The sequence below is a fragment of the Capricornis sumatraensis genome, chromosome 1 (assembly GCF_032405125.1).
Source record: "Capricornis sumatraensis isolate serow.1 chromosome 1, serow.2, whole genome shotgun sequence".
In the NCBI taxonomy this organism is placed as follows: Eukaryota; Metazoa; Chordata; class Mammalia; order Artiodactyla; family Bovidae; genus Capricornis; species Capricornis sumatraensis.
The window spans coordinates 149,221,025-149,243,130 of record NC_091069.1 but is presented as its reverse complement, the minus strand read 5'-3'; the positions used below and the strand labels follow the sequence as shown (position 1 = coordinate 149,243,130).

Here is a 22,106-nt window from a genome sequence, read left to right as displayed (position 1 = left end):
GACAGGGATCAAGACCATCCCCATGGAAAAGACATGCTAAAAAGCAAAATGGCTGTCTGAGGAAGCCTTACAATTAACTGTGGAAAGAGAAGCGAAAAGCAAAGGAGAAAAGGAAAGATATAAGCATCTGAATGCAGAGTTCCAAAGAGAGATAAGATAAGCAAGGAGAGATAAGAAAGCCTTCCTCAGCGATCAATGCAAAGAAATAGAAGAAAACAACAGAATGGGAAAGAGTAGAGATCTCTTCAAGAAAATTAGAGATACCAAAGGAACATTTCATACATAATGGGCTCAATAAAGGACAGAAATTATATGGACCTAACAGAAGCAGAAGATATTAAGAAGAGTTGGCAAGAATACACAGAAGAATTGTACAAAAAAGAGCTTCATGACCCAGATAATCACGATGGTGTGATCACTCACCTAGAGCCAGATATCCTGGAATGTGAAGTCAAGTGGGCCTTTAGAAAGCATCACTACAAACAAAGCTAGAGGAGGTGATGGAATTCCAGTTGAGCTATTTCAAATCGTGAAAGACGATGCTGTGAAAGTGCTGCACTCTATATGCCAGCATATTTGGAAAACTCAGCAGTGGCCACAGGACTGGAAAAGGGCAGTTTTCATTCCAGTTCCAAAGAAAGGCAATGCCAAAGAATGCTCAAACTACCGCACATTGCACTCATCTCACATGCTAGTAAAGTAATACTCAAAATTCTCCAAGCCAGGCTTCAGCAATACGTGAACTGTGAACTTCCTGATGTTCAAGCTGGTTTCAGAAAAGGCAGAGGAAACAGAGATCAATTTGCCAACATACACTGGATCATCAAAAAAGCAAGAGAGTTCCAGAAAAATATCTATTTCTGCTTTATTGACTATGCCAAAGCCTTTGACTGTGTGGATCACAGAATACTGGAAAATTCTGAAAGAGATGGGAATACCAGACCACCTGACCTGCCTCTTGAGAAACCTATATGCAGGTCAGGAAGCAACAGTTAGGACTGGACATGGAACAACAGACTGGTTCCAAATAGGAAAAGGAATACATCAAGGCTGTATATTGTCACCCTGATTATTTAACTTACATGCAGAGTAAATCATGAGAAATGCTGGGCTGGAAGAAGCACAAGCTGGAATCCAGATTGCTGGGAGGAATATCAATAACCTCAGATATGCAGATGACACCACCCTTATGGCAGAAAGTGAAGAAGAACTAAAAAGCCTCTTGATAAAAGTGAAATAGGAGAGTGAAAAACTTGGCTTAAAGCTCAACATTCAGAAAACGAAGATCATGGCATCTGGTCCCATCACTCCATGGGAAATAGATGGGGAAACAGTGGAAACAGTGTCAAACTTTATTTTTTGGGGCTCCAAAATCAATGCAGATGGTGACTGCAGCCATGAAATTAAAAGACGCTTACTGCTTGGAAGAAAAGTTATGACCAACCTAGATAGCATAATAAAAGGCAGAGATATTATTTTGCCAACAAAGGTTTATCTAGTCAAAGCTATGGTTTTTCCAGTGGTCATGTATGGATGTGAGAGTTGGACTGTGAAGAAAGCTGAGTGCCAAAGAATTGATGCTTTTGAACTGTGGTGTTGGAGAAAACTCTTGCAAGTCCCTTGGATTGCAAAGAGATTCAACCAGTCCATCCTAAAGGAGATCTGTCCTGGGTGTTCACTGGAAGGACTGATGCTGAAGCTGAAACTCCAGTACTTTGGTGAAGAGTTGATTCATTGGAAAAGACCCTGATCCTTGGAAAGACTGGGGGCAGAAGGAGAAGGAGATGACAGGATGAGATGGCTGGATGGCATCACCGACTCAATGGACATGAGTTTGGGTGAACTCCAGGAGTTGGTGATGGACAAGGAGGTCTTATGTGTGTGATTCATGGGGTCGAAAAGAGTCAGACACAACTGAACTACTGAATTGAACTGTATATACATCTGAAGACATCATGTGAACAACACATTCTAGATTTAATTTTTTTATGTTTCAGTGCTATCTTCTCAAATCATCTCACCCTTGCCTTCTCCCACAGAGTCCAAAAGACTGTTCTTTACATCTGTGTCTTTTGCTGTCTCGTATATAGGGTCATCGTTACCATCTTGCTGCTGCTGCAGCTAAGTTGCTTCAGTCGTGTCTGAGTCTGTGCAACCCCATAGACAGCAGCTCACAAGGCTCCTCCGTCCCTGGGATTCCCCAGGCAAGAACCCTGGAATGGGTGCCATTTGCTTCTCCAATGCATGAAGGTGAAAATTGAAAGTGAAGTCGCTCAGTCATGTCTGACTCTTTGCGACCCCATGGACTGTAGCCTACCAGGCTCCTCTGTCCATGGGATTTTCCAAGCAAGAATACTGGAGTGGGCTGCCGTTTCCTGCTCCAACCATCTTTCTAAATTCAATATATAGTATATATATATAGCATTAGTATAGTGTATTGGTGTTTTTCTTTCTGAATTACTTCACTCTGTATAATAGGTTCCAGTTTCATCCATCTCATTAGAACTGATTCAAATGCATTCTTTTTAATGGCAGAGTAATATTCCACTGTGCATATATACCACAGCTTTCTTATCCATTCATCTGCTGATGGACATCTAGGTTGCTTCCATGTCCTGGCTATTATAAACAGTGTTGTGATGAACATTGGGGTACACGTGTCTCTTTCAGTTCTGCTTTCCTCGGTGTGTTTGCCCAGCAGTGGGATTGCTGTGTCTTATGGCAGTTCTATTTCCAGTTTTTTAAGGAATCTCCACACTGTTGCTTTCCCAATTTCTGTTTCTCTCTGCAATATGAGTATTGAATCCCCACAAGAAGTGAAATGCATCATGTCCCAAATAGAGTGGATGGAAGACCTTTGGATGGCAGCAGAATTCCTGGGATTTGCCTCTGTTCAAACACAAACCTGCCTCCACTATGGAGTTAAATGAGACATCAGTCTACAGGCTGCACAGCTGTATTCCTATCTAAATCAACATAATGCTGTTCAGAGGACCTATACTACGTCAATGCTTAATGACTTTATAAAGCTATATTGAAGAACATTTAAGGATTAAAGTGTTTTAATTTGTATTCTGCTTCAATTGTTGTAGCATGACATAAATACTTGTTTAAAGTTCTTTATGTTTTTGAACAACATATACAAATATTTTAAGGAGTATATTAGTGCTAACACTTTAAGTCCTAACACCTTAAAAAACAAAGTCAGTTATAAACACAAGAAGCTTGAAATACTAACCAAAACGAGACACGTCTAATCTTTACAACCATGTGATGATTTTAATTTAAAAAAAAAAGACTACAGATAACATTATGAAATCTAAACATTTCTCTTTAACACTTTTGTCAGTGAGTCTATGACTTTCTTATTTCTCAGGCTATAGATGATTGGATTTAACAAAGGGATTATAACAGTGTAAAATAGAGAGTCTATCATATCTTGAGCATCTGTTTGTGCAGAACCAGGGTGCACATACCTGAAGAGAAGAGGCCCATAATATAAAGAGACAGATAGGAGGTGGGCTCCACAGGTGGAGAAGGCCTTCCTTATGCCTTGTATGGATTTGTTTTTTAAGATTGTAAAGAGAACAAGTATATAAGAGACAAGAACAGTAAGAATGGTGAACACTTGTATTGACCCTGAGAAAATAAATACCATCAGAACATTGATTGAAGGGTCAGTACAAGAAATCTTAAATAGTGGCATGATGTCACAATAAAAGTGGTGTATTATGTTAGACTTACAGAAGGTTAATCTGAATAAAAAACCTATATGAATTATGGAATGAATAAGGCCACCTACAAATGATAAGACTGATAGTCGGATGCATAATCTCTTGGTCATAATCACTGAATAAAGTAATGGTTTGCATATGGCCACATACCGATCAAATGCCATTGTTGCCAAGAGAAAACATTCTGTGGTTGCGCTGAATGCAAAGGAAAACAACTGTGTTATGCATTCAGAGAGAGAGATCATCTTCCTCTTGGCCAGGAAGTTGACGAGCATCTTGGGAGTCACAGTGGATGAGATCCAAGCATCCACAAAGGCTAGACTCCCAAGGAATAAGTACATGGGGATGTGAAGGTGAGGGTCATTGTAGATGAGAGCAATTAGTCCAAGATTTCCTACAGTGGTGATGAGGTATATTATCAGGAACGTCAGGAACAGGTGAATATGCCAATCTGGTTGATATGTAAGTCCTGTGAGAACAAATTCTGTCAGTGATGTTGCATTTATAGTATCCATGTTGTTACTGGATAGCCCCTAAAATGAAATGCAGTAAATGTAAAAGGAACATTCATTAAGATTATATAGAAAGAATATTAGAATAAGTAGTTGAAATAAAACCATGCACTTGTCAGAATGCCCTTAATTTTATTCACTACTATCATGACAATGAAAAATAATGTGAGGAATTGGCATAATAGAAAATGTAAGTATTTCAGTTCAAAAAATGTGCAGGAATTAAAAGACTCAGAAGAAAGGACAGACATTTTATAATGAGCTAAATTTGTGAGGATACTTGTGTGTGTTAGAAACATTCTGCATCTGGGACTTGGATGAGGGTTTAGGGGAAAGAAGTTTGCATTATAGAGTGATTTTAATGCCATTTGAAGGATCTTGAACTTTATTTCTTGGGCAGTAGGTATGCACTAAAAGTTTTAGGACTAGGAAATTCATGGCAAGATATTTTTTAAATTAAATGTTTGGTAATGTAAAAAAAAAATACTCTACAGAGAAGAGAAAGCAGAATTAGGAACAATAATTAGAAAGCTGATACTCCTGTCTGGTGTTTTCCAACCAGAATACACATCAGAATCGTCTGGGGGAAATTTTTGTACAAAATATAGATTATGAGGTATTATTGTAGATACTGATTCAGTGGGAATAAGAATGAAGTCTAATAATCTGTATTTCTAAAATGCTCTCTAGTTGATTCAAATGCATGTGAAATTATTAGTCAGTGTGTAACATGTTATTAGGACTGATGAAAAAGGCAAAGAGTAGATCAAGATGAATCAGAATATAGAGTCACTAGGACTCAGTGACATGTTAGGTTTGGAAGGAGTGGCCAGTGAAGGAGAGAGAGGACACTTGGTGATGGGCAGATGGTCACCAAAATTGAATTTGAGAACTCAGATGCTTTGGCCACTTGTTATAGAGAGCATCCCCTGATTATCCACGTGGGATAGCTTAGTAGTATGAGTTTGTTAGAGCATAATATAAACAATGACTTGAAAGTATTTGGGTAGCTGAGGGCATACTTATGGATAACCTAACCATTAGAAAGTATGTATAAGGTAAAAAGAAGGAGGGTGTGGCATGAAACTTGAGGAAATTTTGTTCTTTGAAGTGAATACATATCATTCTTACTCTAGAAATCAAAAGAACCAGGAACTTTTTCCCATTCCTTTCACTCCTTGAGTAAGAGGACTTGATGTAGGTTTGACCAGTCAAATGCACCAACACTGAATTTGTAACATGGAGAAAAGAAAGGGACAGGAAGAAAAGAGAATTTTGGTTGCCAAGGCAGCCATATCAAGACCCTGGGAAATGCTTCCTGAATCTGCACCAACATTGTGTGAGCTGTGGCATAGCTCCTATTGAGCAAGTGTAGGGATTCGATTTTGGCTGTTGTCTCACTGTGTTGCTTTCTTCTATTCCTGCCCATTTTTAGCTGATTCTTCCAATCTCCCTGGACTTTCTACGTATTAGTCAACTTCCATTCAGCTAACTAACTTTCTGTTGCAAACAAGTGCCCTGTGCATGTGTGCTAAGTCATTTCAGTCTTGTCTGACTCTTTGCGACCCTATGGACTGTGGCCCACCAGGCTCCCCTGTCCATGGGATTCTCCAGGCAAGAATCCTGGAGTGGGTTGCCATGCCCTCTTTCAGGGGATCTTCCCTACCCAGGGATTGAACCCACATCTCTTATGTTTCCTGCATTGGCAGGTGGGTTCTTTACCACTAGTGCCCCTGGGAAGCTCAACAAGTGCCCTGGCTCTAACCAAAAGAGATAGGGGAGAGACCAGAAAAATATTCTAAATAGAGTGATCAGAGAAGCAGAGGAGGAGCTGGAGAATTGAATTATGTGGACAGAAAAAGAGAAAAGACCCTCAAAGACATAAAGACATGTTGTACCAATTGGAAATAATGAATGCTCTGGTAAACAAGGAGTGAATAAAGATCACTGAAAAATGAAATGAGAGGTTTTTAGTGTTTTTACTGAGAGTGGTTTCCATTTTGTTATAGTGTCAAGGACAGAGTGTCAAGAGAAAACAAACAGGAGGAGTGGAAAGGAGAAATTTGGGTAGATGAAAAAAAAAAGGAGAGCGAGGAATAGAAAAAGTATAGCAGAGATGTGGAAAGATAAATGTAGGAAAGACAAGCCAGTAAAGACAGAGGTAGTATCACATAAACACTGAAAAGGAAATAAGGGGAATGTTTGCAGGTAAATATTTGTCTTAACTGACTTTCATTCCCAGTTTATCTTCCTAGGGAATTTGTGTGACAGAGAATTTTAATTTAAATTTTACCCTAGAAACTTTGGTTGTCTATAAATATACTAGTATTGCTGGATAGTTCTTTCGATATTTAGAAGTTGATTTATATTTATTATTACAGTAATTAGAACTTCTCTAAAAACCTGCTGGGTTTTACTTGAGAGCACTTTCTTCTATTAGCAAAAAATTGAGCCAAAGGCTGGAGCCCAATTCAGGTCATATAAATAACCAGTGCCAGTAATTCCAGTTGTTAGGTATTTTTTTATTTGAAAGAGGCTCTTTTCCATGTAGTCCCAAATCACTAATAATTAAAGATTCTCAAACAATATGTGTGTGGGTCTTTTTTGAATCATAAAACTGGCAAGACCAGAAGGGAGATTTTTCTATATATTTCTTGAATATATGCTTATCAAGTATACATATAATATATACATATATTCAGTGAAATTATTGTCACAAGTAAGTGAAAGAATAGAGGAGATAATATTGTAATTAATTAAAAAGAATGGATCTTTAATCAGAATAAGCTGAAAATTTTTTTACGTAGGACACATATAATCTGATGTTTAAATCCAGTTTAACTGTTTAACATTCTAGTTCACCAAAACTTATAAAGTCATTTAAATTGTGTTAGAAAGATAATAAATTATTGTTAAAGGGAATAATTCAGTCTTACAGGTATTTTGCTTATTCAGATTTACTCACAGAAAAACATATACAGATAATGTATTCATTGTTTTACATTTTCCACTGTCAGGTTTTTTTTGCATCCTGCAAATCAATCTAAAATTATTATAAATTATACAGTATTTGACTACTTTATAATATGAGTAATGAATCTTATAGAATTCAGTTTTCTCTTACCCATATCTTGTAAGAAATCATGGAGATCCTTTCAAAGAGTTAGGATTTCTAAGTAGAAAATAATAAAACAGCACTGGAATGACAGTAACACACAGAGCAAGTCCTTGCATACCCATTCATTTTGGAGGCTTTATTTCCCAACTTCCGGAAAATGTTGTTTAAATAAATTTGCTTTGAATACAATAGTCAGCAAGTTGTATAACTGTTTGTTTTTTGCCAGAACAGGAGGAAGTGAAGGACTAAAATTCCCAGATAACATACAAGGATTCCCCTTAGGACAAAACTAAGCTTTTCCTCTGGGTATATAGATTTGAACATGTAGAAGTCCAGGTTTTTCCACAGGGCATTATAGCCTTAAAACTGTAAATATCAAGTTATTGTTGGCAGTCCTCGTTTTTAACTGTTGAAATTGCATTGTTTTCCACCACAGATGACACTTCTGACATATTTATGTAAACTTCAATTTATCTGTAAATTTTGATGCTGTGAGTGCCTTGATCAGTATTTTTTTTCTGAGCTAATCATCTTGAATTTACTTGGACAAAAGTTCCAGATTCCTTTCAGGAACTGACCCCAAGAAAATTGTCCTCCTGATCAAAATTTAACTCAAATTCCAGACCTACAAGTAACTTTCCACCTTAAGCTGAAAATTGATCAAAAGTCTTACTGGGCAACGTTTGGTGGGAGGAGCAAAGGAAAAAGAAAACCAGGAGACCACAGTGGGAGGTGGCCTAGATCAGTGCTTCTCCAACTTTAATCCTTGTGAATCTCCTGGAAATTTTTCTAAAATGTAGATTCTATTTTAGTAGGTGAAGAATAAGGCCTGAAGGTCTTCATTTCTATCAAGGTGATGCCTCTGGACATTTGCCATCCTTAGGATCTTCCATAATTGACAGGCCTAGCTTATCAGTGAGCTAGATTATTAAAGAAATGAAGAACAACAAATGGAGCTGGCATGCAAAGAGAGAAGCAAAAAGGAGCTAGAAGGGAAAGGGAGGCCAGCATTGGTGGGATCACAGAGGATCTGGAGGCGAGGTCAGGGACTTTGCTCTTTATGCGTACTAAAAGGAAAATTACTGATGGATTTTGAACATGATGATCACATGTTCTGATCTGACTTTAGTTATTAACAGAGAAGTTGCTATTGAACGTTAATTTAAAAAATGATATTGTATATGATAAAATAGTATGATAAGAAAACATTTCATGTTTTGATATCTGAAAAGTCAAAAAATGTTTAATTTACACTGGAACTTGATTTATAGCTAAGGGAAAAGCAAAGGGCATATTTTCTGTAGATTCATTAATCGTTTATCTTATGTCCTACTGCTGCTGCTGCCAAGTCACTTCAGTCGTGTCCGACACTGTGCGACCCCGTAGACGGCAGCCCACCAGGCTCCCCCGTCCCTGGGATTCTCCAGGCAAGATCACTGGAGTGGGTTGCCATTTCCTTCTCCAATGCATGAAAATGAAAAGTGAAAGTGAAATCGCTCAGTCGTATGCGATTTTTCGCGACCCCATGGACTGCAGCCTATCAGGCTCCTCGGCCCATGGGATTTTCCAGGCAAGAGTACTGGAGTGGGTTGCCATTGCCTTCTCCGATCCTATGTCCTAGTGAAAACTAAATAGGAGATGAAAAACCAAGACAGATTGGAGAGAAATCACTGTGAAAACTCAACAGAAGGATGAAGTAAACAATATAATGTGTATCATAGCTTCAACGTAACTTATATTATACCCTTCAATTTTGTGTAATTATCTTTTAACTCATTTTGTTGCCTGTATATAAGTACAAAGATTTACATTGCAACTTTCAGTATGAGTAGTCTTTTTCAATTTTAGCCTTTTTAACGGTGGGTCATGGTATCACACTATGGTCTTCGTTTGCATTTCCCCGATGACAAATTATATTGAGCACATTTTTGTGTTCTTACTTGACATATGTATATCTAGTTTACTAAAGTGTCTGTTTAAACCTTTTGTCCATTTTTAATGGAGTTATATATTTTCTTATTTTGGGGTTTTGAGAAATTTTCATATATCCTGGATACAAGTCTTTTATCACACAGATGATTTACAAATATTTCCTTTCTTTTCTTCCCACAAGATATTATACTGGTCCGTTATGCTGATGGACCTAGTGAGCAAGAAATAGAAACTACTTTATACTTATTGGTGGATATTTGCATAATAGTAGATGAGAAATAAATTCAACAAATTTCAAGGCCCATTTAACTTAGTGAAATTCCTTGGAGATCAGTTGTGTGGGTCATATAGAGGTACACTTTCACACGTGATGGATAAATTGTTGCATCTGGCCCATCCTGCAACCAAAACAGACACAGAACACTTAGTGGGCCACTGTGGATTTTGGAGGCAGCATCATCCTCACTGGTTGCAAGGAACCAGAAAAACTTCTGCTTTTGAATGTAGTTCAGAACAGGAGAAGTATTTGTAAAAGGACTGCCTGTTGTGCTACTTGGGTCATATGATCCAGCAGGAAAAAGAAAAATGGTGCTTGGAGTGGTAGTGGCAGATAAGGATGCTGTTTGGAATCTTTGACAGGCCTCTAAAGGGATAAAAAACAGTGTAGACCTTAGGTTTGAGGCAAATCCTTTATCCCACTTTGAATTGTGGCCTAATGGAGTGTGGCATGAGTGCTGTCAATAGTCAGTAGAGGAAGAGATTGCCTGGACCTGGTTTACAGATGGTTCTACAAAATATGCACACACTATCTGAGTGGACAATTGTAGCACCATTACCACTCTCAGTGACATCTCTGGAGGAGAGCAGTGATGGAAAATCCTCCCAATGGACAGAACTTTGAGCAGTTCACCTGGTTGTTCACTTTCCTAGAAAAAGAAATGGCCTGATAGATGATGATATAATGGCTCAAGGGTTTTAGAAAATGGTTTGGCTGATGGTCAGGGATTTTGAAGCAGTATTACTGGAAGATTGTTGCCAAGGAAATATGGAAGAAATATATGGGTAGATCCGTATAAACGCATTAAGATATTTGTGCCCCATGTGACTGCTCAGTAAAGGATGATTTCAGCAATGGAGGACTTTGATAATTAAGTGGATAGGATGACCCATTCTCAGATACCAGCCAAACTCTTTCTATAGCTACCCCATCATAACAAAATAGGCTTTGGAAAAAAGGTGCCATAGTGCCAGGAATGGAAATTATGTATAGTCTCAGCAACATGGACTTCCACTCACTGTGGCCAGCTAGTCTAAGGTCATTTTGAGTGCCTTTTCTGCCAGCACAGAGACCAACACAGAGGCCCTGATACTGCATCACTCATTTAGGTGATCAGCCAGCCACCTGCTGGCGTGTTGATTGCACTGGACAATTTTCCATCATGGAAGGGTATTTTGTTACTATTAGAATAGATGTTTGCTCTAGATAAAGATTCTTCGTTGCTGGCAGTGCTTCTGCCAAAACAACCATCTTTGGACTAACAAGATTCCTTATCCACGCTGATGGTAATTCATATTGTGTGCATTTATTTGATCAAGGAACTCACTTCACAGCAAATGAAATGTGATAATGCCACCAATATTATGGCTTACCTTACCGTGAATCACTAATGAGATGCTGGCTAGTTAGTTCACAATTCACACTAAGAATTAACTGTTCTAGATTTGATGTGTTTGTTTTTACCTGACTCCTTAACTGTTGATTCTTTTAACACAGACTAGTACAATCTCAACAATTTCTCAACAGTCCAAAGTATTGTAAACTGATGAGGAAAAAAAAGTTTATCATGTATATAAATAGAGAGGAACTATGGATTCTTTTTTCTCTCTGGGTTAAACAAATTAATACACCTTCATAATAAAGGGTATTTCAATGGTGTTTAGCATTTCCAATAGATAGTTTAATCCAATATCAGCAGGTAAATAACCTTAGCATTGTGATATTATACATTGTACCTAAATACCATTAAAGAGTACACATGTAATTTCATAGGATCTTTTTGAAGAATTCTGCGGGCTTTGTGCAAGTTCATACTTCACATCTTTTCCAACATGCTACTGAAATGACATATATGATATGCAAAATTTTTTTCATATAGAATATGAAAAAAAATTGTAACAGAAATGAGAATGGGAACATATCAGTGAAGGGATGCGTTGAGTTTCTGCAAGGCATAAAATAGAATTTTTCTTAAAGACATATCAGAACAGAAGAATCCATAGATTACACATGTTCAAGAGAAGGCTACACAGGAAGCCTGAGTTTCTGAGAGAAACTACTTCATACCAGTGCCTACTTCATACCCACCCAATATAAAAGGACTTGACAGGTAACAAAGCATGCTTATATACTCACAGCTTGATGTCAGTGCTTTCATTCAAACAAAAGACCAATTAGGCAAGCAAACCTTTATCATCATAAAACAAACACATATCATTTGCTTTTATTAGTCATATAGTCTTTGACTCATAACTATATAGGTATTAACAAGCAGAAATTTAACTAAATTAAAAGAAAAATCAGAACAATGGGAATATTATACAGCAAAAAAGAAGAATGCATTATGCTGCTAAGTGACTTCAGTCGTGTCCGACTCTGTGCGACCCCATAGACGGCAGCCCACTAGGCTCCTGTCCCTGGGACTCTCCAGGAAAGAGTACTGGAGAGGGTTGCCATTGCCTTCTCCAATGCATGAAAGTGAAAAGGGAAAGGGAAGTCACTCAGTCGTGTCCAACTCTTCGCGGCCCCATGGACTGCAGCCCACCAGGCTCCTCAGTCCATGGGATTTTCCAGGCAAGAGTACTGGAGTGGGGTGCCGTTGCCATGGACACATGCAAATGCATAGATTCCCTAGTGAAAAATAATGAAAGCATACTTTTCACTCCCTTTCTGGGGCTTGGGGTATCCCTTAAGAAGCAAAAGGAAGGCAGATGATCTGATCTAATCTTGTGACCTGAACCTCCAAAAACATGTAATGATGCTTTTTGTTGTAAATATTTATTTGGTTTGTATTTTTAATTCAAATGTCCGACTAAGGAACTTCACCCTGATACTTTGTCATGCTCTATCTCTGGAGCTGATCCTCCTGCTAAGAAGAACAAGATTAATTCACTTTAGGTGTATGATTCTTGTGATCATCTTGAAAGAAACATATGAAGGTGCATTTACATAGAGTGGCCATCCCAGGCCTAGTAATCTCTGTAGGCTCATTGCGAGATTGAAAATAAGTGATGCACTCTATACTAAAAAGCTTGTAGGCCAAAAATAAGAATTACATAATGTCATCTGTGGCCTAAAAGAATAAATATTTCAAATGAGGGAGTATTTTTATTCTCTTTGAGGTAATCGGAAATGCATCATGGAAGCTGTAACATTTAAGACAGATCTTGAAGAAAGGACCATTACAATTGCAAATAAAGACAGGTGTTCCTGGAGGGAGCATTCTCACTGGAGAGCCCTGTAGTAACAAAACCATGTACCTGTGAGGAAGGTTTGTCCAAAGGCTTCCAGTAATTCATTTGCATATAATATAGTGTCCATTAGGAGAATTGTGGAAGAAGAGATGCTATATATATATAATCTGTACATATTTGTAAATAAATAAACATATCCATGTGCATAAAGAGAGTTCTAGATAGGTATACCATATACATGGGCTTCTTTGGTGGCTCATATGGTAAAAAATATGCCTACAATGCAGGAGACCTGGGTTTGATCCCTTGGTCAGGAAGATCCCTTGGAGAAGAGAATGGCTACCCACTTCAGTATTCTTGCCTGGAGAATTTATAATCTGGTAGTGATGAAAATCCATTAAAAGTTATTGAAGAGGAATATTATTTACTCAGAGCTCTATTTATAAAAAAGCATCTGAGAGCAAAATTTGGGAAGAGACTCAACAGGATGTAGGATAAGTAATAAGATTATTGTAAATGATAGATGTCAATAGTTTTAGGGTGAGGGCCTCAGTGGTTTCAGTAGAATGAGTATAGAATAAGTGGTGAGATTGGAAGATCAGGGTTGGACCCGAAGACAAATCATTTGTTATTTTTAGAGTATGAGTGTGATGAAAACTACATTTAGGGACTTTGGGGGGACCAAACATGCAAACTCTTGCTCTTTTTCATGTTTGCCACCACTGAATACACTAATATTTTATCAGGCACATTATTTGAACTCTGGTAGTCTTGATGAAAGTGAAAGAGAAGAGTGAAAAATCTCTAAAATTCAACATTTAAAAAACTAAGACCATGGCATCTGGCCCCATGACTTCATGGCAAATACATGGGGAAAAAATGGAAATAATGGCAGATTTTATTTTCTTGGGTTCCACAATCACTGTGGATGGTGACTACAGCTATGAAATTAAAAGATGCTTGCTCTTTGGAAGGAAAGCTATGACGAACCTAGACAGTGTATTAAAAAATAAAAGGCAGAGGTGTCACTTTGCCAACAAAGGATCTGTACAGTCAAAGCTGTGGTTTATCCAGTAGTCATGTATGGATGTAAGAGTTGGAGCATAAAGAAGGCCTAACAATGAATAATTGATGCTTTTGAACTTTGGTGCTGGAGAAGACTCTTGAAAGTCCCTTGGACAACAAGGAGATCAAACCAGTCAATCCTAAAGGAAATCCACACTGAATATTCCTTGTAATGACTAATGCTGAAGGTGAAGCTCCAGTACTTTGGCCACTGATGCAAAGAGCCAACTCATTGAAAAAGACCCTGATGCTGGGAAAGATTGAGGGCAGAAAAGGTGGTGACAAAGGATGAGACGGTTGGATGGCCTCACTGACTTAGTGGACATGAGTTTGAGCAAACTCCGGGAGATAGTGAAGGACAGGGAAGCCTGGTGTGCTGCATTCCATGGGGTCACAAAGAGTCAGACATGACTGAGTGACTGAACAACAACAATATGCATTTTGGGGCTTCCCAAAATGGTAAAGAATCTGCCTGCCAATGCCGGAGATGTGGGCTAGATCCAAGAGTCTGGAAGATTCCCTGGAGAAGGAATGGCAACCCATTCCAGTAATTCTTGCCTGGGAAATACCTTGGATAGAGGGGCCTGGGGGCTATGGTCCATGGGATCACAAACAGTTGGACTTAGTGACTAAACAAAAACAAAACTATGCATTTTAAGCAGCTTGTTCTTAACAACACATTCTAATAATCTATACATATTTCTTTTTTTCCGATCAGTTTCATTATTTTAAAATTGTAGGAAGGTTGAAACTATTTCCTTCTTATCCCTCCTCTTCCCTTTTTCTCTCTATGCCCATCCCAGTTAAATCTACAGTTTCATCCCTTAGCTTTGTGATTCAGTAAAGCTTCTCAGATTACCCTATTAGATACAAATACAACTGGACATGACCTTTCAAGATACCATAGACACTGAGAGGCATCTTCCCTGTACTAGTTAGTCATAGACAGACTTTGGGTGAAGAACATTCTTATACAGTTTTGCCTAACTTTCCCTGCTTTAACTCCTTTCTGAAGTTTTTAAATGTCCTTACCATTTCTGTTAGTTTCTCTGTGAGATATGACAATTGAAACCCTACAAAAAGTGAAATTCACCATGCCCCAAATAGAGTGGAATGGAAGACATTTTGATGGCTGGCAGAATTCCTGATATTTGCCTCTGTTCATTCAAATAGAAACCTGCCTCCACTGTGAAGTTAAATGTGATATGAATCTCAGGCTGCACAGCTCTATTGTTATCAAAAACATCATATTCAAATTCTTTTCAGAGTTGAATACACCACTATGGTATTTAATGTGTTTGTGAAGCTACATTGAGAACATATGTGTAAAATATTTTGTTTTCCTCTTAAATTATTCTAGTATGACTTAAATACTTGATGAAAATTTTTTTCTATGTGTTTCAGTAATATATAAACTTTTTAAGATGCTTATTAATACTTTCAGTTTCAATCGTTAAAGCTCTAGGGCAATGATTAGTGTGAAACCTTTGAGCATTAATCAATATAGAGTAACATCTAATCTATACAATTTTTTGACTTTTAATAAAGTAGTAAGTATATTAATGTATGGATGTGAGAGTTGGACTGTGAAGAAAGTTGAGTGCCAAAGAATTGATGCTTTTGAGCTGTGGTGTTGGAGAAGACTCTTGAGAGTCCCTTGGACTGTAAGGAGATCCAACCAGTCCATTCTAAAGGAGATCAGTCCTGGCGTGTCCTTTGGAAGGACTGATGATAAAGCTGAAACTCCAATACTTTGGCCACCTCATGTGAAGAGTTGACTCATTGGAAACGACTCTGATGCTGGGAGGAATTGGGGGCAGGAGGATGAGGATGAGATGGCTGGATGGCATTACCAACTCGATGGACATGAGTTTGGGTGAACTCCGGGAGTTGGTGATGGACAGGAAGGCCTGGCGTGCTGCGATTCATGGGGTCACAAAGAGTCGGACACAACTGAGCAACTGAACTGAAGTATATTAATATGAGATCTAAGCATTTCTCTTTAACATTTTTGCCAGTGAATCTATGACTTTTTTATTTCTCAAACTGTAGATGATTGGATTTAACAGAGGAATTATGACCATATAAAACAGAGAGTCCATCATATCTTGATCATCTGCTTGTGCAGATCCAGGGCGCACGTACATAAAGAGAAGAGGCCCATAGTATAAACAGACAGACAGGAGATGGGCCCCACAGGTAGAGAAGGCCTTCCTTATGCCTTGTACAGACTTCTTTTTTAAGACTGTAAGAAGAATAAGTGTGTAAGAGAAAAGAACAGTAAGAATAGTGAACACCTGTATTGACCCAGAGAAAATAAATACCGTCAGAAAATTAATGGAAGGATCAGTACAGGAAATCTTAAATAATGGTACAATGTCACAGTAAAAGTGATGTATTATGTTAGAATTACAGAAGGTCAATCTCAATAAAAAAGCATTATGAAGTATGGCATGAAAAAGGCCACCTGAAAATGATGAAATTAATAGCCGGATGCATAGTCTTTTGGTCATAATAACTGGGTAAAGTAATGGTTTGCATATGGCCACATAGCGATCATATGCCATTGTTGCCAGCAGAAAACATTCTGTGGTTACACTGACTGCAAAGGAAAAAAATTGTATCTTACATTCAGTGAGAGACATCATTTTGCTCTTTGCAAAGAAATTGACCAGCAACTGGGGCGTCACTGTGGATGATATCCAGGCATCCACAAAAGCCAGGTTCCCAAGGAATAAGCACATGGGAATGTGAAGGTGAGGATCATTGCAGATGAGAGCAATCAAACCAAGATTTCCCAAGATGGTGATAAGATATATCATCAAAAACAGCAGGAACAGGGGAATTTGCCATTCTGGTTGATATACGAGTCCTGTGAGAATAAATTCTGTCAGCAATGTTGCATTTTCCTTTTCCATGTCCTCACTGAGTGTTACCTGAAATGAAATGGAGAAAATGATTTTTTTTTTAAGTCACAAGGAATTTAAAACATGAAGATATGTGGAAGAGAGTTGAAATAAAGCATGCATATCAGAATGCTCTCTTAAGTTTATTATCTTTGAAATGAATGAGGTCTCTTTGGTTGGAATAAAAATAAATACAATTCAAAAAATGTGAAGCAGTGAACACATTCAGAAAAATGAAAAATTCTAAATATGTGATAAATGTTTGAGCATAGAGTTGAGTGTAATAGGGAAATTCTGTCTGAAACATGGCTATAGGTTCAGGGAAAAGAAGCTTGATGGATCTGGGTAATAAATTGAATGTCATGTGAAGGATCTTGAACACTATTCATCAGGTAATAAATATGCACTGAAAATAAGAGATGGGAGTGGCACTGTAAGAGTTTTTAAAATAAATATATGTTTCCATAGAAATTGGCTGCAGAAATGAAAAAGTAAAATCAGGAATAAAAGTCAGGAAGCTGTTGCTATTGTCTACTAATTTCCAAACCAGATTACACCAGATAAACATTTGCTAAGGAACTTTTTGGGCAAAATATAAATGATAAAGTTTTACTGTAAAAATTGATTTAGTGGTTCAGAATGAAGTATAATGATCTGTGTTTTAAACTTACTTTTCAAGTGATTAAAATACATATGAAGTAACTAGTCCTTGGGTGAAGTGATATTCGGAGTGATGAAAAGGGTGAAGACGTAGATACAAAAGAATTCAGAGTGTGCTGCTGCTGCTGCTAAGTCGCTTCAGTCGTGTCCGACTCTGTGCGACCCCATAGACGGCAGCCCACCAGGCTCCCCCATCCCTGGGATTCTCCAGGCAAGAACACTGAAGTGGGTTGCCATTTCCTTCTCCAATGCATGAAAGTGAAAAGTGAAAGTGAAGTTGCTCAGTTGTGTCCAATTTTTCGCGACCCCATGGACTGCAGCCCACCAGGCTCCTCCGCACATGGGATTTTCCAGGCAAGAGTACTGGAGTGGGGTGCCATTGCAGAGTCACCTAATACTGAATGTGAAGATGGTTGTCAGTGAAGAATAGAGAGGGGTCTCTTGGTGCTTGAGTAGATTTTCATCGAAAATAGGTTGATAACTCTTATGCAGGGACCAGTTTGTGGAGATAGTGATCTCTGAACATCTAAGTGATATACTTTGTGGTATGAGTTTTCCTTGAGTTTATTACAAATAAATGTCTTGGGAGTGATTGAGGGTAGCTTAGGGCATACCGGTATATGACATCTTTATTAGAGAATGTGCACCAAGTGAAGGAGGAGAGTGAAAATGAAACATAAGAAAGTATATTAAAGAAGTTATAAAGGATTTATGTCATTTTTTTTGTATAGCCAATATCTGACCCTCTTTTCCACCCTCCTGCCACTGGTGGCAGGTACCTACCACCTACTCTGGAATCCCAGAGAATCAGAAACTGATTTTTCCATTCTTCTTGCACCTAGAGTGAGGGGACATGATATAAATTTGGCAAGTCAAACCCACCTACAGTGGATTTGAAATTTAGAGAGAAAGAGTGACAAAGGGACAAGGACAAAAAGTTTTCTTTGCTAAGGTGGCCGTGGCAGGAATGGAAAGCTTCAGAAAATGCATCCTGCACCCACACCAGTGTCATTGTCAGTACGATCAGTGGCATCAAAGCCAGCACCAGTGACAACAGCTCTCAAGGAGCTAATATTGGGACATGATTTTGGTTGTTGATTGGCTGCCTTTCTTCCTTCTGTTGCTGCCATTTTTCCAACAGATTCCTCTAATCTCACTAGCATTTCTGTGTTAAAGAAAATTTCTACTCAAGAAAGCATTTCATGTTGGAACCAGTAGCCCTATTTGTCAGTAATAAAAGACAGAGAAAGACCAGAAGAGCAGAATGATCAGGAAATCAAGGGGAAACTGGAGATATGAGGGTTATGGACATAAAGAGACGAAAGATACTCAAGAAGATCAAAGAAGTGTATAGTGTCAGTTGCCAAAATAAATGAATTGATGAGACATGGAGTGAATAAATGTCATTGAGTATGAAAATTAAGAGACTTTAGTGAGAGTAGTTTCCATTATGTGATGGAGTTGATACCAGAGATTAACGAAAAGAACACGTGGCACAATAGTGACAAGGCTGAAGTAGAGAATCCAAGATCTGGAGAACAATCTATTGTTCTACTCACCGTAGACAGATATAACATTTTTTTCCTGTAGATAATTTTTTTTTAAGTTTTCAAGAAAAGGAGAGGAAGGCATCAAGAAGAGAAAGGAAGCAGGAGAATTGGAAAGATAAATTTGGGTGGGTGAAAAATTCACAAGATGGAAGAAGAGAAATAGGCATAGATGCAAAAGTATAGGCATAGACACATAAGACAAGCCACAGAAGAGAAGAAAGGATATGTAGGAGGAAGACTGAAGGCAGTAAAAAGGGAAAGGCTAAGATGTAGGCATTAAATGTTTACCTTATATCTGGTTTTCATTAAGAACTGTCAACCATGGGAATCCTTTGTTTTTCTTTTGTTCAAAATTTCATTTTTGTATGAAATTTTTATATGAAATAGATTTTCATCTTAAATTTTACCTTAGAAACTTTGTGATGCCTGTAAGTATGCTATTTCTGCTTATAAAGCTCTTTCCATATTTGAATTGGTTTATCTTTGTTATTACATTGGTTAGAACTGAATTTCTCTAGAAGTCCTCCTGGTTTTACTTGACACACTTTTCTCCACCAGATTATTTTTAGCAGAATAAAATTCAGCAAAATACTGACACTTAGTTTAGGCTACATAAATAATCAGCAACAGTATTTACAGTTGTTAATTTTTTTTTTGAATGGGCTTCCTTCTATGCAATCCTAAGTCACTAAATAATTGAAAATTCTCAAACTCAAATATATATGTGGATGCTTTATTCAGAAATGCTGGAAATAACAGTGGAAGAGCATTTTCTGCATATTTCCTGATACATGTATATAAAATGTTCAAATAAAGTATTGTCAGAAGTATGTGAAGGATAAAGGGGTTAAAATTTAAGTGACTTAGAAATTTTATTCAAAGAATGTCATCAATTAAATAAAATGTATTTTTCATTAAGAATAACTGGAGAGAATTCATAGCTGCTAATCATTATGAAGTGATATTTAAATACTGTTTAAGTTGTTTAATTTTCAATTCATAAAAATTTATCTCATGAAGTCATTATAATTATGTTCACAGATAATAAAACATTTTCTGCGTTTAGGCAGTAATCCAGGCGTACAATCATTTTGCTTGTTTAGAGTATAGTCATTAAAATAAAATACATATATTATTCACTATTTGTTTTTCATATTCACCTGGCTTTATTAGCATCTTATAAATCCAACCTAATATTATTGTGAATTCCTTAGAATTCTAACTTTATATGTAAAGAACAATATGTAAAGAATAGTAAATATTACAAAAGTATTTTCTCTTACCCATCTTGTAAGAAATTTTTTAAATGCTTCAAAATGTTAAACATTCTAAAATAGAAAAAAATATAATAGTGCAGGAATGGCAATAACACAGGTCACAGTTCTTTGCACACTGATTCATTTTGGAGGCTTTATTTTCCAAGCACAGGAAAATGCTCTTAATATAAATTTGCTTCAAAGCCAAGAGTCAATTAGTTGTATAACTGTATGCTTTTGTCCAAAGAGGAAGGAGTGAAGAACTAAAATTCCCCTAGTAGTGCCCAAGAATTCCCTTTAGGACAGAACCAAGCTGTTCCTCTGGGAACTGCAGATTTGAGCATTCAAGAGAAGTCCAGGTTGCCCCAGAGGGCATTATAGCCTGTGAAATCACAAACATCAAGTTATTGCAGACAGTTCCAGTTTTAACAGTTGATAATTGCATATTATGTCACTACTTTCCACCAGGTATGATGTTACTGGAATGTTTGTGCAAAGCCCATTTTATCTGTAAAATGTTACTTTGTGTACTCTGATTAGTATGGTCTTGCCTGAGCTAATCATGATTTTAATGAGGCCACCATTGTAGATTCCCTTCAGGAGCCAATAGTTGTCTTCCTCATGCAAAGTGCAGCTCACCTTCCAGACCTATAGGAAACTTGCCTCTTAACCTTAAATCTGATGAACAATCTTACTAAGCAAAAATCACTGAAGGAACAAGGGAAAACAAAGACAAAGATCTCAATGGGAGGTGCCTAGGTCAGTGCTTCAAAAACTTTAATCCCTCTGAATCACCTGTAAATATTGTTTAAAGCAGATTATTTTTCAGTGGGGTTCTATGAGGTGTGTGGCTCTTCACATCTAACAAGGTAATGTCTGTGAAAGCTTGTGATACACAGGGCACTTGCCACACACAGGATACTCCTTTGTCATTGGAGGACATAGAAAATTACAGGGCATATATTATTGGAGTCACATAAAATGAAATTTCAAAAGTAAATTTACTAGATATAAAATGAATAAGATTTAAGGATATAATGTACAGTGTAGGAAATATAACCAATATATTATAATCACTCTGTATAGAATATAATCAGTAAAATGTAGAATCATTTTTTATAATTAAACCTACTATAATATTAGAATTCTAATTTCATTCTTTTACATGTAGCTCTCCAGTTTTCCCAGAACCACTTATTGAAGAGACTGTCTTTGATCCATTGTATATTCTTGCCTCCTCTGTGGTAGACTAATCGATCATAAGTGTGTTGGTTTCTTTCTGGGATTTCTATTCTGTTCCATTGATTTATATGTGTGTTTTTGTGCCTGTACTGTACTTTTTTGATTACTGTATTTTTGTAGTATGGTCTGAAGGTAGGAACGTGATTCCTCCAGCTCTGTTCTTTATCCTCAAGATTGTTTTGGATGTTAATATATAAATTTTAAATTATTTGTTTCATTTCTGTTAAAAATACAATCGATAGGAGCTGCATTGAATCTGTAGATTGCCTTGAGTAATATGACTATTTTAAGAACATTGATTCTTCCAATTCAAGAACAGTTTATTTTTCCGTTTGTGTTGTCTTCAACTTCTTTCATCAGCATCTTATAGTTTTCAGAAAACAGGTCTTTTGCCTCCTTAGGTAAGTTTATTCCTAAGTATTTTATTCTTTTTGACTTGATTGTAAATGGGATAATTTCTGTGATTTCTCTTTCTGATAGTTCATTTTTAGTGTATAGAAATGAAGCAGATTTCTGCACATTAATTTTTATCTTGCTACTTTACTGAATTGTTTGCTGAATTCTAGTAGTTTTCTAGTGTTATTTTTAGGATTTTCTGTGTACAGTATCATGTCATCTGCAAACAGTGACAGTTTCACTTCTTCCTTTCCAATTTGGATT

General features: G+C 37.3%; 2 protein-coding genes across 2 annotated transcripts; both read right to left on the bottom strand.

The window, feature by feature from the left end:
* Nucleotides 1–3,319: 3,319 nt before the first annotated feature.
* On the bottom strand, nucleotides 3,320–4,258 carry LOC138081476 (olfactory receptor 5H2-like). The gene has a single exon (XM_068974648.1). The coding sequence runs from the start codon at nucleotides 4,247–4,249 to the stop codon at nucleotides 3,320–3,322; it is 930 nt and encodes a 309-aa protein (XP_068830749.1). The 5' UTR covers nucleotides 4,250–4,258.
* An 11,562-nt stretch (nucleotides 4,259–15,820) lies between these two features.
* LOC138082252 (olfactory receptor 5H2-like) lies at nucleotides 15,821–16,768 on the bottom strand. The gene has a single exon (XM_068975556.1). It carries the CDS (start codon nucleotides 16,748–16,750, stop codon nucleotides 15,821–15,823), a length of 930 nt encoding a protein of 309 aa, XP_068831657.1. The 5' UTR covers nucleotides 16,751–16,768.
* Nucleotides 16,769–22,106: the final 5,338 nt, after the last annotated feature.

Excerpts from the sequence above, each read along its gene's own strand:
- LOC138081476 (XM_068974648.1), bottom strand. The coding sequence starts at position 4,249 with ATGGATACTATAAATGCAACATCACTGACAGAATTTGTTCTCACAGGA.
- LOC138082252 (XM_068975556.1), bottom strand. The coding sequence starts at position 16,750 with ATGGAAAAGGAAAATGCAACATTGCTGACAGAATTTATTCTCACAGGA.